Source organism: Phoenix dactylifera, chromosome 13, assembly GCF_009389715.1.
Source record: "Phoenix dactylifera cultivar Barhee BC4 chromosome 13, palm_55x_up_171113_PBpolish2nd_filt_p, whole genome shotgun sequence".
NCBI classification, from domain to species: domain Eukaryota; kingdom Viridiplantae; phylum Streptophyta; class Magnoliopsida; order Arecales; family Arecaceae; genus Phoenix; species Phoenix dactylifera.
The window spans coordinates 7,748,436-7,765,695 of NC_052404.1; the positions used below are offsets into that span (position 1 = coordinate 7,748,436).

The 17,260-nt window shown below is 38.6% G+C and overlaps 1 protein-coding gene across 7 annotated transcripts; it reads right to left on the bottom strand.

Annotated features, from left to right (window-relative positions):
- Positions 1-1,758: 1,758 nt before the first annotated feature.
- LOC103709639 (protein WHAT'S THIS FACTOR 1, chloroplastic) lies at positions 1,759-17,020 on the bottom strand. Of its 7 annotated transcripts, none has more exons than XM_026805634.2 (4): positions 15,273-17,020; positions 10,554-10,728; positions 9,388-9,880; positions 1,759-2,613 (listed from the first exon to the last, which is right to left on the bottom strand). In XM_026805634.2, the coding sequence occupies exon 1, from the start codon at positions 16,909-16,911 to the stop codon at positions 15,604-15,606; it is 1,308 nt and encodes a 435-aa protein (XP_026661435.1). In that variant the 5' UTR covers positions 16,912-17,020; the 3' UTR covers positions 1,759-2,613; positions 9,388-9,880; positions 10,554-10,728; positions 15,273-15,603. The 7 variants fall into 7 exon arrangements, with proteins under 7 accessions (XP_026661435.1, XP_026661434.1, XP_038988845.1 ...); XM_026805633.2 differs by having other exon boundaries at positions 9,388-9,972; positions 10,087-10,728; XM_039132917.1 differs by adding an exon at positions 13,820-13,935 and having other exon boundaries at positions 9,388-10,728.
- Between the last annotated feature and the right edge of the window lie 240 nt (positions 17,021-17,260).

Here is a 17,260-nt window from a genome sequence, read left to right on the forward strand (position 1 = left end):
GACTATTTTCCCTTCGATTTGAAGGAAACAAGTTGTGCACGTATGTTGGAAAAAAAAATAAATAATAAAATTGTTCGCCTGAAAGGAAATTAAAATTAAATACATGGGTTACTTGTATTTCCTCTACCTGGGCTCCAACTCTTAATTTAATAGTTGCTTAAAATTAATCAATGGAAGATGGGGCGGTCTTGTCACCATTTTGCTTCGGCTAAAGGCAGTGATAACCGCAGCACAAAACAGGTACTTAAGAAAAGCCAGTTGCTCCCTTAATAATCCTATTTTAAAAATCACATAACAACAACTCATAATATTTTTTTTATTAACATTATTATGTGTCAACCTATATTAACTTTTTTTTATTAGCATAATCTTATTAGAATGACTTTAGGGATCACATGACAACCTATATTACCTATAATATTTTTTATTGTTAATGAGATACTATATCAACCTACATTATTTTTCATGTATAAAATATGTACACAAATATATATAACCACTGAGATGTACCGAATATGATAAAATAAAGAGATAAAATTATTTTTTTCTTTTTTTTATTTTTTTTCTTCTTCTTCTCTAAATATTTCAACATATTTGTTTTCCAGCTCGGACCGAAAAGTGCAAATGGCTGCGATTTACTGTCGCCGCCTGCTAGTCCATCTGCGGATTTCCGCATATTGTTCTTAGCAGATGTTCTTTAGATTAGAAATTTATGCAAGCATCCTTGCAAAAGGTCAGATTTAGTACATTGTTGCACTCTTTAAGTAGTTTATCCACCATCGATCAAGAGACAAATCTCAGTTGCACACGTCTGCATATACTTTTTATGCAGATTTTCTTCCGCATAGTATATGCGAACATCAAAATTATTTTAAGCTAAGTATAGTATTTGTTTTTGAGGATTCTGTGCAAGGTTCGGTCCAATATAAAATAATTAGTGAGACGTAGATCTAGATGATTCAGCTTAAAATTTAATGGCTTAATTTTTTACGTTGAACTGGATGCCAACATTCTCTAGTTGGACTTGAAGTTCGTATTTCTCTCCAAAAGATGTTTGAACTTATCTTGAAACGACTATTGTGTGATCCAATGGTGGATTTGTGTGAAGGAAGGAGAATTTTTCTTTTGTCCGAAAAGATACAACCCCTGCCCCCCTCCCAATTCCTCTCCTAATGGGTGGTGCATGGAGCCTGATAACGAGGCCGAGGCCACACTTGATTGGGTTTCTCCCCACACCACTAGGAGGCAGGGTATTTATACAGGCTTGGCTTCCTCCATTTTGGTGGGTGGCTCCATTCTCAGCTACACTATAAATAGAATAGATGTGTTCTTCCGAAATGAGTTTTAACATGTAAATGCATATATTATATCTTTGTTTCAAAGTAACACTCAGCTAATTAAGCAGGTTTCTTCATTTAAGATGGGAGTTGTTTGATTGCTGCGAAGACATGGAGTCTGATGAATAGCACTCTGAAACTAAAGTATTAATCAATCATGATAGAATATTAACAGGTTTCTCTGAAGCTAAACATACTTTCCCCCACTTTCCTCTCTCACATTACTCCCTGGAATGGAGTTCGGACTGCTGACATCTTCTGAACGAGTTTGCCCTGCATATAAGAAAAATATCTTGGAGCATATCTTCGCATTCTCACATCCGATATCCCAAAAACAATACTATCACACAACATTATCATAACACCTCTATGGTTATATTTGCAAGCAATGCATTATTTAAAACAGTGACTCAGCTCAATATAATAATACAAACTTACCACATTGAAATTTAAACAGTAAACAGCATCCTGAAACGAGAGTGCAACAGAAAGCAAATGTTCACAACAATACAAAACATAGAACTCTAATATAAACTGTTCTTCACAGGCATCACTCACAGCGAGGACTCAATTATGGCTCTGACATCTGAGTAGGTGCTGCAACACTCTCAAATTGAGGAGGGTGGGTCAAACTTGGGACACCACTCTGCAGCCATACGATGGTGAGGATGATGATAACATGTGCTGACATCGAATTGCGAATGCCAGAAAAACGAGCAACAGACTGCAGCCCAAGGCTCAGGGAATACATGGCCACAGTGATGATGGCACCTCTACTTGCCAGTTTAGATATCAACACATCCAACGCTGTCTGGTCTATACCAGAATGCTCTCGGTTCAGACAGGAGATGAAACCACGTATGGGGAGCTCGAAACAGAAAACAAGCAGCAAAACAGAGGAAGCAGTGCCTACAACATAAGCCAGCAGAGGCATGCCAAGGTGCGCCGCGAAGAGAAACCATTCATAGACTAACAGAAGGATAGGATATGATCCCAGAGCCAACACAGAAAGCAAAGCTACAAAATATGGAACACGAGCAGAAGAGAGGCAGGGGAGCCTGACAAAAATTATGAGTGCAGATATTGAGAAAAGCAAAGCAAGAACCTCTGCAAACATGTAGACACCAAACATTTGTGGATGAGATCGGCGCAAGTCATCACCCATTCCATAAGGTGACAGGAGGGCAGAGGAGAAAAAAATGACAAAGTTGATACAGAATAATTGAGCATGAAGCATGTCCTGCTTAAATGAAGTGGTCCACCAATTTCCCATAAGCTGAAAACATGGAAAGAAATGATATAAGTTATATATTAAGTATTCCTCCTAGACGAGTATAGAACAGCATGATACAAGTTAAGATAAAAAAGAAGAGTACAGCAAATATCATGCATGTGTTCTAGGATAAATTGATCACTTCCTGCACCGCTGTCACTTGTCTATTTTCACTCATCATGGGCATAAGCAATTCAATGCTCCATAACACAATGAATACATGATATAGCATGCTGATCTTACATATCCATCAAAATGAAGAATTGATGTGCTCAATGACAATATTTACAAATTTTAAAGTGGTGAGCAACTCTAGTTTTGCAGTCTTTCAGATGCTTCAAACTAGCTTATCAGTATGAGCGAATAAAAATGGCATGCTTCTGCAGTTAAAAATCATATCTAAAACAGAGAATCATCATTGACAACCAGTAATACTTCAAATTCAACATTCTAATACCTATAGAAGCTAAAAGGATGATAGAGTAATAAACTGGTGAAACTAAGTGACAGCTAAAAAATGTAGGGAAGGCTCCTTTATTTATCTTTTGAATTGATAGGATGACCATGAAGAGCTATTGTCTCAGAGAAGCTATTGAAGCTATTTAAATGTAGCAGCTTTATGTTGGCTTTCCCCATAACATAAGGGCTTCAACAATTATATGCTCTTGCACTTCATGTATAACAATCAACAGTGCAGATTAATTATAATTGTTGCCAACATTAGACCATAAATAACAATAGCTTACCCAAATCAAAATAGGGAAAACATAACTTTTTGAGAGAAGGGGAGTGAGATCCACCTGTACTATGATTACCTACCTACAGATTTTTAGGGTTCACCATCCTAGAATAACACCCATAACAAGTGATTGCTAAACAGAGAACATAATACATTATTTTGTACTTGTATCATAGTAAGAGAAGAAAACACTAACAGTCCACTTGCTAAACTTCATAAGACATTATCCCAATGCGCACAGGTTGCCTCTACCATTTATCATTGATACATGCCAATAACTTTAACAAATTCTACTACTAACATACCTAAACTGAAGAGGTTTAACAGTTAGAAATTCAGCCCAGCAACAAGAAGATTACATGATGCAGTCAACATAGAACCTAGTGTGGAAGTCTGCCATAAATTTCTAGAAATTCCAAATGGCAGTGCAGGAAGACAGATTTCACTGCAACTTGAATAAGGTATCAAAGAAGTCTAGCATAACATCATATCCATTTGAGTTCAGATCCCCATTGATGGAGGATCTAGTTCAATAACCCACCATTTGTGTATCACATAATAGAAGGTGAGTGAAGAGTGTAGTACATGTACATCCTAGTCCTATCCAATCATCTGTTATTGCACAATACATAAGGGGCGATGATGACTTGGTGATGCAGGACAGAAGAAGGAGAGAGAGGAGGGAAGAGACGAGGAGGAGAAAAAGGTAGAGGGAGAGGGTAATTCAATGTCCTCCATTCTCAAATCTCAATACTGCAAACCGTATTCTCAATTAATATAGTAATAGACAATGCCCGCCGAACCGGTACCGGTCGGCGGCCAGTACGGTTCGGTACCGGTTTAGCACCATGCCGTGTCGGTATGGGTAGGGCGTGCCAGTTCCATACCGGCACACCTATTTTTTTAAGTTTTCAAGAATTTTTAATTGGTAATCCCTCTTTTTGAACTTTTTCAATGATTTTAATTCTAATTTAATATTTTTTTAATATTTTTTGAGGTTTGTTTGATGTTTCTATGATTCTGATTTAACTTAAATGATGCATCTTATTGTTTTAAAATGATACAAATCATAAAATGATTAGTGAAATATTGCATGCTACAATGAACAACATAAAATATCCTCAAATCAAGTAGTGACGTGAAAATTAAAAAATAATATAATCAATTACATACATTTAAAGTACAATATACATATCGATATCTAAAATAGGGTCGAGTGGCGATGCCTTTCATAGATCTCCGGATCATCAACATAGTCAAAAGGCACATTAGCCCACCCCTCTAACCAAGCGGCGTTGTAGTCTTATACGCTCATCCCATAAAGAACGCGCGCTGGTTATAAGCACTCTCGGATCTCTCGCTAAAACTCTGGCTTTGAGATGTGTCCTTTGTCTGATAATACAGCTGTGGAGGAGCCCTTCGAATATGCCGATAACAAAATCCGACCCGTAAAATGCTCCGAACTGCGTAGAATAGTAACCACCGAAACATGCCTCAGACACCATATCCATATCCATATCCATATGCGTATCCATATGGGTCATAGATTGTCTATGGCTGCGGATAATAGAATCCAGTATACAACTCGAAATCTGATACGTCTATAGATTCTATTCCACGTGCGAGGTCATCTGCAGCTGCATCATGTCCTTCTGAATGACCTCGAGGAGCCTGTCCCCTATATACAATCGTATCCTCGCAGACTCTACCATACCGTGCACCGTGGTTCCTATACTGTGTAGCATGCGTAAACTGAAACTCACCTGTGAATCGGTGTAATTTTTGAGTTATTGGAAAGGAGAAGCAGTGGAAACCTCTCCGCCGCTTTCAATTATAGTTGGGAAGGCCTTCTCGAGCCTTCCCAACAACAAATAGAGGCACAAACAAATCAAAAGAGGGTCCGATTTATAACTGGGTCGACTTAGTGCGAACCGAAATTTGAATGGAGCCGAAAAATAGAAGCGAACCAACCTGGTTTCGCATCGGGTCAGCTCAGTACTGCCCGAACTGGACGGTTCGGCCCAGTTCGGCAGACCATGGTAATGAGTTTATATATATTACCAAAAAAAGAGGTTTATATAGACAATCCAAAACCATAATAAGAGTCTGCATAAAAATAAAATACCAGAGTCCCCATAAAATTCTAATTCTAGAGTCCACAAATTTCTAATCTTACAGGCCATATAAAAATAAAATTTTCTAATTTTCAAATAAAATAAAATTTTCAAACTTTTATATATGCGCTTGATAGAAGTGTGCTTGGATTTCTTATTGGGCGATCCTTCGCTGCTTGGACATGTCTAGTTCAAACACAAACTAAAAAGGAACTAAATTCTTTCCATTTGAATAGCCATAAGCACATATGTTGCATCAAACCGCAAAACCAAAGTTTTCTAATTCAATTGAATCACTATAAAAGGATAAAAAATATAGCCCAAATAAGCAAACTAGAGAGGATCTAAATTCTTTCCATGTGAATAGCCATAAGCACATATGTTCCATCAAACCGCAAAATCAAAGCTTTATAATTCAATTGAATCACTATCAAAGGATAAAAAATATAGCCCAAATAAGCAAATGTCAGTTTCTTTGATTCAGAACAACAGGGACCTAATAAATTGGTAAAAATCAAATATTGACTTTCCTTTAGAGCAATAATTTCATCATGCAAGTTGATTTTTTTTAAGGAACTGATTTTGATCATGAAAGATTGCTTTCAAAGCTGATGAAGAGTGCACTTAAGGTCCAGTTCACTGGCACCCTATTCCAGAGAAATCAAGTGTGATTCTTGGGACCTATGCAATCCATAGGGTTTTGGGATCATAACAACATCTCCCATCCACTATTAAAGCAACAAATTACGATAATAATATGTTGAGATCTATAATATTTCCTTTGTTGGATGTGTACATCCAAAAGTTCACTCCCATATCTGATCAAAAATAGAAATTGAACATCAATTATTCATGTTTCGATTGATATCCACTACCTTGGTAATCAAAAATTAACTTTCCCAAGATAAACGAATCATGGACAACAATGAGTTCATTAAGGGACTAATTGAATTATTTCAAGCCCTACCAAATAAACAAAGTTAACATTTCTATAAATAAATCATCCTAAAATATTAGGGTTTCAAGCGATCTCAAACTCCAGCAAAAGTACCTTGAAGCCGAGGAAGCGGTGGAGAACAGGAATCAAGATTGGAGACAAGGAATGGAAACAAAAAGAAGAATTAACCAACTTACTCGATTGCCAAGAGTAGACCGCAGACTGCCCATCCCGAGTGCTGAACGCCCCACTCCCACTCTCTCCATTGAACAAGAGAGGATTAGAGTTTTATCACTCGCAGCAAGGAGATTGCGCAAGTGCAATATATCTAGTGTTATAATGTTAATGCTCTAGGGTACAACTCCACCCCTGAATAATGCCAACTTCTAATAAATTCTTGAACTATCTAACCTGGTGGACCTCAGGCTTACGCAACTCCACCACTTTTTCTTTTTCGGTTTTAATCCTATTTGATAATTTTGGCATTACACAGTACACGTGTAGAGCTCTAGTCTTTATTGCCAAATATTTCACAAAGGAGTGCAAAATTTTTTATTATAAATGATAATTTCAAATAGGTCCAATACAATTTGTGTTATTTTAAATAGAAACTCCATAGATTGTGATCAAAGCCATTTTACCATTTGCTTGCTTGATGGTGGCTCCCCAGAATGAAAGTTTTTGCTACTTCTTAATTTTATCCATACATTTTCTTGGAGTTCTATTTCATTTTTCGGTAAAATTTTTGTTTTTAATCCTTCAGGGTGACGATACTTCAAAGGAGTTAGACAGCTGCAAGCAACAATTGGATGCTTGTCTACAACACAGTGCTAGACTAACTAGGTAGACAGTCATTGCCCATTATCCAAATTTCCATGTCTCAAACTTTCATCATGCAGCATGTAAAGCTTTTATGTGCTAGAATAAAATATCTAGCAAGTAGATGAACAAGGTTACAAGTGTAAATTTGGTAGCTACCAATGTCTAATTCTTTGCTAACAAAATTAGTCTGATTCACTGTTAGATGGTCATATGCTAGAATTTTCCAAATTGTAATGTTTTAAAATCACAGAAATTTTGTGTTGTTGCTCCCATAGATACGTAATAGGATTTATTTCCTTGATAGGCTTGCTAATAGGACAGTAAATTATTTCTAGATCATATGGCAGAAGCTTATGCTAAAAAAGTACAGGGAAAATGCAAAAGCAGATCTATGAAAAGACAGAATGATCTGACATCAGATACTAGTTTAGGAAAGTTGTTAATTTAAAATGTGCATAAGGCTGCATATGCGGCCACATATGCGGCCGCAGTCTCCTAACTAAGACGCATACCCTATATGCCGCTATCCTATGTGGTCAGCCCATATGTGGGCTGAAAAATGGTCCGCTCAGCACTTTGTAGACATATATGTAGTAGAATTAGCACTGTGGGGTTGCATATGCAGCCTAATTATCATTATATGACCACATACATGGCCCTTTTGGCATTGGGCAACCATATTTGTTGCCACTCTAATTGAGGCCCATGCAAAATAGGCATGTTAAGCTAATGATTAGTTGGGTTCCAACCCAGCCAGATATGTGTATATTAACATTGTCAAATGTCAATGTATTGATTATTCTATAATCATCGCTACTTAGAATCGAGTACTAAGTAATAAGCATTAATTGCTAGATATCATTATTATTTATAAAAAATATTGTTATTACTATAATATATTTTATTTATTTTAAATATTAAAATACTAAATACTTTTCAGCACAAAATATTTAAAAGATATATGTGCTCCCATATGCCGCTGCATAATGCATATGCATTATGCGGTCTCTTGACCGCCCGCATACTGCATCTGCTTTTTAAAACATTGATTATAAATTTATATATTGGAGGCAAAAGGTCAACCATGTCACAAATTCATATCTACACTTCAGTATATCATGAGACGTGCAGCTTTTCATATTGACCCAAATTCAGCACTGTAGATTGAACAGTTAGAGTAACATAAACTCTCTTTTTCATGGAAACAAAATCTAAATTTCTTGACAACAACTACATGCCCAAATTGACTTTGTTGCTACGACATGTTTGGTTGAAACCGAGTTGTTAGGGGGCCTAAGTTGTATCTTGATACTTCCAGCATACACTTTTCATGGTTCATATAACAGCTCACAGGTAGCTCTAAACATCCTAGACTGACAGCAACAAATGTTTTAAGATCAAATAAAAATCCGTGCTCATGCAAGAACTGGTGGGATTTGTACATGCTTGCTTGCACTTGTCGACAAGGTTTTAATTCTCTGATGTTTGGAGAAAAAGGTTGAGATCTCCCTGCCCTTTGAAAATATCCGCAAATGGAGGTTGAGAGGATATAAATTTTTGATTTGGCAACTTATCGAGCCTTAGAATCACCGTAAAAATCATTTTAGGTAATTTATTTCTGAAAATTTAACACCCTCAAAGATATATAAAGTGAACATGGCATCTCAGCTTAGCACTTTGGCTCCAACATTTCTGCAGACAAAAATCCATGGACTAATGTTCATGTTGGATGTCAACAAGGAAGTTCTGATTTGCATTGCAAACTACATTACTTGGACTCTGAACAAGCTGCAATTCTCGCTTGTAAGAATCACATTACATACTAGATATGTCTTTTAAAGTATGATTTCTTCAATGCAATGATTTGTATGTCTACCCTTCAAGTTGGAGACACCCTAGTGTAAATTACAGAAACAAGAATTATATATGCATCCACCAGTAAGTTAAACAATCTGTGTCAGGCCTTCTAAATAATTTAATAGTACAGCTGCTGTTGGCTGCCTTGCATGGTCAAACTAATTTTAAAGTGGCATAGCTTAACAAAATTCAACTTTCATAGGTGGAGCAGATATAAGCTAAAGCAGATTTCGAAGTTGGTATTGCATCTCAAAATCACACTTACAAGTTTCCACATAAAAGCCCAGCTGACGGAAAGGGGGACATACCTTGGCAGTTTTTGGTGATGTTGAAAGGGAGTTGAGGATGCCAGAATCTTGATTAAAGCTATGAAATCACAAGTTACATTGAATGAAGAGCTTGATAACCTGAAGCAAGAGAACAACAGATACTTGGGAACTCTTACAAAGTACATGATGGGACACATCTTAGAGAACATGAATATGGTAGAGAATCGTCAGAAGAGCATATCATTGCAGTAAAGGCTATCCATGTAGATAATGTCCGCATACGAGTATGTGGTGACACTCAAAACATGGCAACATGAGATGGAGCAGGTCCCAGAGCAGGTTGAGGTGGATACAGTTAAAACAGTTCTTTATCTTGCAAAAAGAGATTGCTACACTTCAGCAAGAAGGGGCTTTGAGGAAGATGACTCGTCTTCAGCAGAGAACTCTGAGCTCTCGAGAACAGGTAATCAAAGAATTAATAACCAAGTGTGTTTTCTGATCCAAGAAAACTCGAAACTCTCAAATCTTGTCGCTGCAAGAGATGCAGAAATCAGTGTATCATCTGATGAGCGGGAGAAGACAATTATTGATTTGACACATTTCCTTCTGGATGGTTGCAAATCACTACAAGATGCATCTAAGTACATCAAAAACATTGTGGATTCATTTCTTCAAGGAAATACATAAACACATGGAGCAGGCTATGAAGGTCTTTGTTGAGAAGCATTAATTGCGGACCTGCAAAAGAGGCTAAAAGATGCACAGCAAATAGAGGTGGAACTGAAGTAAAACTTGGACTTATTGAGGGGAGCAGCTCTTGCTACAACTCAAGTTCAGCAGCTTGAGAATGGTGAGAACTTGAAAAAGTTATTCCATTTAAGAAAATTGTTGGATGAACAAGTATTAAAAATAAAGGAATTAGAAAATATTGTGAAATGCAAGGAAAATCGTATTCTAGAAGCAAAAAAAAAAAAAAAATGCCGATGCCCCATTAGTGATCAAAAAGCTGTATGACATGAATACTGCAGAATCTCTGGAAGTGGGAATAATCGAATCAACAGTCAATGGACTTCTTGATGGAAATTCTAAGGTAGAGAATATAAACCAGGACAAAGGCTCTGGTCCTGCCAAATCCAAAATTCAAATTCTTTCCATGGATGCCGAGAGAAACAATGTCAAACCAAAACCCAAAGGAGAAAATATACCTTTCAGTTGAAAATGTTGGCACCCAAGCTCAAAAAGCTAATGCTGAAGAAAATTCAAATGCATTGGAATAACTGAGCGTTCAAGTGGAGATGGCAGTCCAAGGTATTGTAGAGTTTAACAAAGTCCTACATACCTCATACGCTGATACTGAAAAATATATTGGTGCCCCAATATCTGACATCAAAAGTACTTATTCAGCGGTCAAGATATTGTTTCATGAATCAATAAATGAGATCGTGAAATTAATAAAACAATTAGGGATTTGAAAGCATAAAGAATGACTGTTCCTTCAATTATGTTGAATATCCACAATTTGGAGCACACACTGATATTCAGTCTACTGCAAGCTGTTATATTCAGTCTACTGCAAGGCAGATTATAGCGGATGGCCTGGCCCAGACCAGTGAATGTTTGAGCAGCATAAAATCTGGCTTTAACTCGCAATTTGGGGGGGGGGGGGGGGGGGGGTAGGACATCATCCATTTATGAACACGAAGAAAAACTGATTCCTGCTAATTTGCTGATACAAAGTCTTATAAAAGATGTAGCTATGAATGCCTTGCTTCAAATACGCTTTTTTTTCATGAAAAAGTTATTGTTAAATGTTCTGCAAAAGGAAGCTGTTCAAATGAGCCACCTCACATTGGGACAGACAATGCTATTTTAGATGTTATTCACAAAAATCCATCAGATCAGATTGCATATTAGAACTGGGCCGCATGCTGCAAACTCAGGAGGAAATGATAGAGGAAGTTAGGTGGCAGTTGCAAAACCAAGGAGGTAACCTGTTTCTTTTTTTGTATTATCTTTTTCAATCTATATTGTTTTCAACAATTGGACATCAATGTACGTGGTTGCTTCCTCATTGATCCACATAAATTATCATTCATGCAAAGATTGTAGGCAGTGCTAATTTGTTCTATTATTGTTATTGCTTCTTTCAAGATTAGTATTGATAAGGTCTGATATACACTGTTGCCCCCTTCCCAAGATTTTAAGCTTTTGGAGTCTAGTAATCAGTTTACATGGTATCAAAGCTAAGGGTCATGAGTTCGAATCTCCATTCAAGCCAATTTTCATTATACCACCCATTTGTTCCTGAGTCCTTTCATCTCTTGACTCCTTCCTGGTTGAGTCATTCTTGACTCATTTTTATCTTGACTCAGTCTTACGTGTTTATACTTTCATATGCATGCTTCAGGATGCACATGAGGAGGTATCGAGGCCTGATATATATTATTGACCCCTTCCCTAATAGCTTGAGCTTTTGAGTTCTAGTGGTACGTTAACATTTATGATCACGATAATTTGATATCAACTACGACTAAATTTAGCCATATCTTTACAACGTTGTAAAGCATAAAGCTAGCATCAAATTCTATAAGAGTTGTTTGGCAATGAAGACTTTGATAAACCTGAAATAGATTGAAGCTGTTAATTGAATGATGCCCTTAAGATTCTTTGACTATTTGGAGATGTAGTACAGACTTGAAGCCTTTATGACTCAAATGTGGTATGAATTCCTTCAAGAACATGTAAACATGGATCCAAAGATTGTTCATTATATGGAAAGTCGGAATCCTTGGTGGAGAAAATGCAGTATGCACCCATAAGGTATTTATTGATGTGGACACAAAGCATAAGTGTGGTATGAACCTAAGATCATACCCTGGAGAACCAAGATGTTGCATGAAACCCTTAGGAGCACGAATATGTGCCTCATCTCTGAATGTGTTGCAAACTACAAACTTAAGGTTAGACCGAAGAGGACCTAGTTGAGGTATGGATGTCGTGAAGGAACATGCCATTGAATGTTAAACCAAATTATGGCATAGATTTGAGGTGGATGCTATTACAGCTATTGCACATATCCCTTAGGAAGCATTTATATGTGAATCAATTTAAGCTTGAATGCGGTACAAACTTCAAGGTTAAACCCTGAGGAACCCAAGTATAGCATGGAAACCTTAACAAGCAAGTAGCTTGAAGATGTTATGGGCATATGGTTAGATACCTGAATGACCTGGATGCCTCGATGGATTACATACCACTTGGTATTATATGTTATTGATGTCTTCAGATCAGATCAGGGTTAATACTCATTGAAGTAGGCAACATCTTATTGAACAATATTTAATGCAATTTAATATGTTCAGTACTCTTTATACTTATTTAATGGTTAATTGGTTATGATATATAATTGTTGAGTATAGAGTATATCTTGCAATAGTTTAATCTTTTTTCAAAGATCATAAAATTTATTTTTTTTCTCTAGACTTCTTAGTAGATCATGTATTGTAGTCGAAGTATCATAGTTTCCACAGCACTCTGTTAATGGAAGATACTTTAATTTCATTCTATAGATTCATATTGTTATATAATTTTTAGGCATTACTACTTTTTCCCTCAGAGGATGACTGTATAGTCTGATGATCAAGATACGCTTTTGTAAATGCTTGTTAAGTTCTGTTATCAGGCATTATATGCATTTGCTTAAAAAAGGATATGCTAAGTCAGTAAGGCATCATTATTCTGATCTTGGAATACCTTATGAAAGGTGTGAAATTTGCTGTTTAAAGTGATGATTGAGAGGAGAAATTTGAGGAGTGGTAGGAGTTCATTGAACCCACAAGCCCATCTTTCAGGATAGTGGAAATCACATTTCCAGTTGTTTTCACTATGCCTAGATACCAAGGATTAGGATAAGAGTGGACCTTCCCTGATACCTGCAACTCTTCCCTCCCTTTCCCACCTTAAGAGAAAAATCCAGATAGTTTGGAGATATGCACAGATGGCCTATCCAGCCATCCAAACAGGCCAATAATGGTACTCCTAGGTGCATCAAGGGGCCCTTCTGTCTATGGACCACTTGACTGCCTCACAACTTCGGTTATGAGAGAAGCTGATATAGTTACATACCCACCAATACAGGCATATCCACAAGGCATGTACTTTTAAGGTGTAAGCAACCTTGCAGCATGGTGTGTGTTTCATGGCATGTCATGATACCAACCAATGCTTAAATCTTTAGGGTATAAAGTGATGAGGTCAAAATTTGCAAACTTAAGCATGAGAGAGAGAGAGAGATCACAATAAAAAAAATTAGAACGTTGATATGGTTTACATCGGCATAGGGTATAATGTTGCATTACAACAAATACAAATGTTACTAAACTCGAAAAATTTCTAAATGTATAATAGAACAATAAAAACACATCCACATGCATGCATAAATAGTTGTAGGTTTGTAGATATAGATACTTACCTTCACGACTCAGACAGCTTGTGATATCTTAAGGAAAGATAATAAGTGACCGACACAATACATGTGAAACCATCTAACTATTGCTTCCGATATTGGAGCTGTTCTTTTTATTGCTCCTAGGGATAACAATTGCAAAATTTAAGAACTGCTTTAACAACAGCAAGTGCAGAAATTCAAGTGTAACACATTACAAGAATAACACAGAATTCTAATATATGGTTATTGATAGTCAAATAAAATGTATGATATTTCTAGTGCTTTCAAGTTTCAGCAGATGCTAAGGCTTAAGATCAGTCATGCGTGGCAAGATGCAGAGGAAAAAACAAAGCAGACAACTGGTTTTCTGCTGAAATTTGAAAAGCTCAAGAAACCATGGAAGAGGCTAAGCTCGTGCTACAGGCATTGCTGAAAGCAAATGAAGATGCAAAACATGAAAGGCATCGGTGGAAATGGCCAAGCCAAGAGTTGCTGGTAGATAGACCTACACTGGTTGAAGAATTGCACTGACTTGAGGCCTCAAATTATTCTTTACATAATCAGAAACGAATACTACAAGAGAAGATTCATTCAAGTAGAGTAGAAGTATTAAGCATTACAACCTCCCTAGGAGAATTATTTCTGAAATGCAGAGGATCACAATGAAGCGAACGTTATATATTCCGATATGTTTTCCTTTGGGCAGGAGCCCTTTCTGAGAAAAACAAGCATTTAAGTGTAGATTCTTCTCTTCAACACATACAAGTGGGGTCTTATTCAGTACTTGGAAATTAAATTTAAAGGTAACTTAACTAAATCAGCATCCCTCCAATAGCCTATACAACATTCTTATGTTTCCTACACCTATGGAAATACTTTCACAATCTACATCCAGGTTCAAATTGTTAACTACATAACTAAAAGTCATGGACATCTAAAGGTATCTTATCGATACACGGATTCCACCGACACAAAAGAACTCTTCCGTGGATTTCCAAGCACCACTGTTTTTTCTCCCAATCCCTTTAAGAAACTTACCAATTACTATACCTAATTTGCTTCCGCATTTTAAGAATGTACGCCTTTCAACTAGTTCTCTCAGATAAATGCCACAAAGGAAACAATTTCTTAGTGGACCTACTAATTACTCCTCCCACACGTTCCAAGAAAAATTTTCATCCCTCAGCAACCTTTACATTACCCCACAGGACAAATATTTAGAAACTAACATGCCCAAGTATAGCTCTACATTACTATTACGGTACATTGTTAAACACTGCTGGAGTCTTCTAGCTTGGCATTTTCTAGTTTTATGATCCAACATCGCAGTACAGATCTGCATCACTATCACAGTACATATAAGACAGAAAACATTCAAAAAAAAAAAATAAGAATACTATAAAATTTGTACTTCATAGATTTAGCACTGCCATACTCAGGAATGATCACAAAAGGTATTGATAGGGGAATGACTTACAAGGTTCTTCTTCATACTTGCTTGCTTGATTGAAAATTTGAAACAATACATCCGACTGCAGGCATCTGTTTGCATAGATAAGCAAGGCCAAGTAATAATATTAAAGCTCCCCTCTTCAGATTACATGATAACCATTTGTCATAGGTGATATAGAATCCATAAAATTACATCAGAAGCCGCAACCCCTAGTGAAAAGATTAGATCTCTGAGCAATTTTTCAAATCGACAATTCTCCCGGTTCTGTTTGAATCTAAGTAAACCTCTATAACATGAGATAAAAGAGAATTTTCCAACACCATTTGAGAAGATGGCTAATTGTAAAAAGAAAGGGTCACAGCCTTTCGCTGTTGTCATCCTCGGACAGCTCAGCATTCCTCTTCGCCATCAACTCCAAGTCCTTCTGCATCGCCTCCCTCTTCGTACTCAACCTCTCCATGTACTCATTGTACCCCTCCTCCATCATCTCCACAAACTTATCCCTTATCTCCAGCAAAGGATCCCTGTCCACCAGCTCCCCTTGGTCATACGCCTCCCTCAGCATCGCCGTCTTGATCCCTCCCTTCAACGACACATAGAAGATCCCCGAGTGCCTCGTGAAGGTGTTAGCAAACGCATTCGAGAAACGGTACTCCCCGCAGAACTTCCCCAGAACCGGCACCGCCACCCTCTTGAGCAGCGAGAGCGAGAGCACCTCGTGGAGCACCGCGACCATCCTCTTCTCCATCTCCGGCGAGGCCGGGTGCCGCCCGGAGGCATCAGCATACGGCGATATATAGGGAAGCTCCAGCCAGTCCCTGACCCACTCCCTCATCTCCTTCTTGAGGTAGAACCCCGGGGGTAGGCGGACGATGAAGTTGGGCCGCATCCGGACGCCAGTCAGGCGGGCCTCCTCGTCGGCCCGCTGCTCGATGACGGACTTGGCATACTCCTCGTTCCAGGAGACCAACTCGAGAAAGGATCTGCCCTCGCCGGGGCTGCCGACAAGGCGGAGGAGGTGGGGGTATTTGGGGACGAGGGAGGTGAGGAGGTCGTCGGGGAAGCCGAAGTCGCGCTTGACGTTGAGGAGCTTCTCGGCGGGGATGACCCTGTCCCTGGACATCATGAGGAGCTTGCAGAGCTTGGCGAGGACGAGGGGCTCCTGGCGGGCGCGGAGGGAGGCTTCGAGGGCGAGGAAGGAGCGGAGGCGGGGGGAGGGGCGGAGGAAGGGGACGGGCTCGGTCTTGGGCTTGATGCGGTCGGGGTAGAGGTCGAAGAGGTTGGGGTAGCGGGAGAGGAAGGTCTTCACCTTGACGGGGAGGTGGAGGCGTTCGCGGCGCTTCTCGAGGTAGCGGAGGGGGATGGCGTGGCCGGGCTCGTTGAGGACCTCGCGGACGACGCGGGCGCAGAGGCGCCACCGCTTGTCGCGCTCGATGGCGGAGTCGAGGAGGCGGTCCTTGCGCCAGGCTACCTTGAGGCTGGAGATGGAGCCGGTCTGGATGAGGAGGAAGACGGGCCATGGGGAACGGAGACGAGTATTTGGTTTAGTAGGGTTTAGGGTTTGCAGGGGGATGGAGAAGGGGAATCGCGCGAGCAAAGGCATGGTCATGGTGGGATGGACCACCGAGGTGGTGGTGGCATTACTCACCTTCCATCCATCCATTAACAGAATGTGATGGAAATCGAAGGTTACAAGCCGTCGGAGTGGACATCACGCAACAGAGGACAAGCATGGGGGACGGATCATACTATTTTTTTTTTATTATTATTTGTTGACTCGAGCACAGCAAGCAACACAAAATAGGAAAATATATATATATATATATATATATATATATATATATATATATATATATATCTGAATTTAAAAATAAATTTTTAGAATGATGGCAACAAATGAGACGATCTAATCAGCAGGTTAATTCATGGACGTATATAATCTGAATCATTTTATCACATAAAGAACACCATTCGATTGCCTCAGCTAAACTCGGCCAAAGAATTCGTGAACG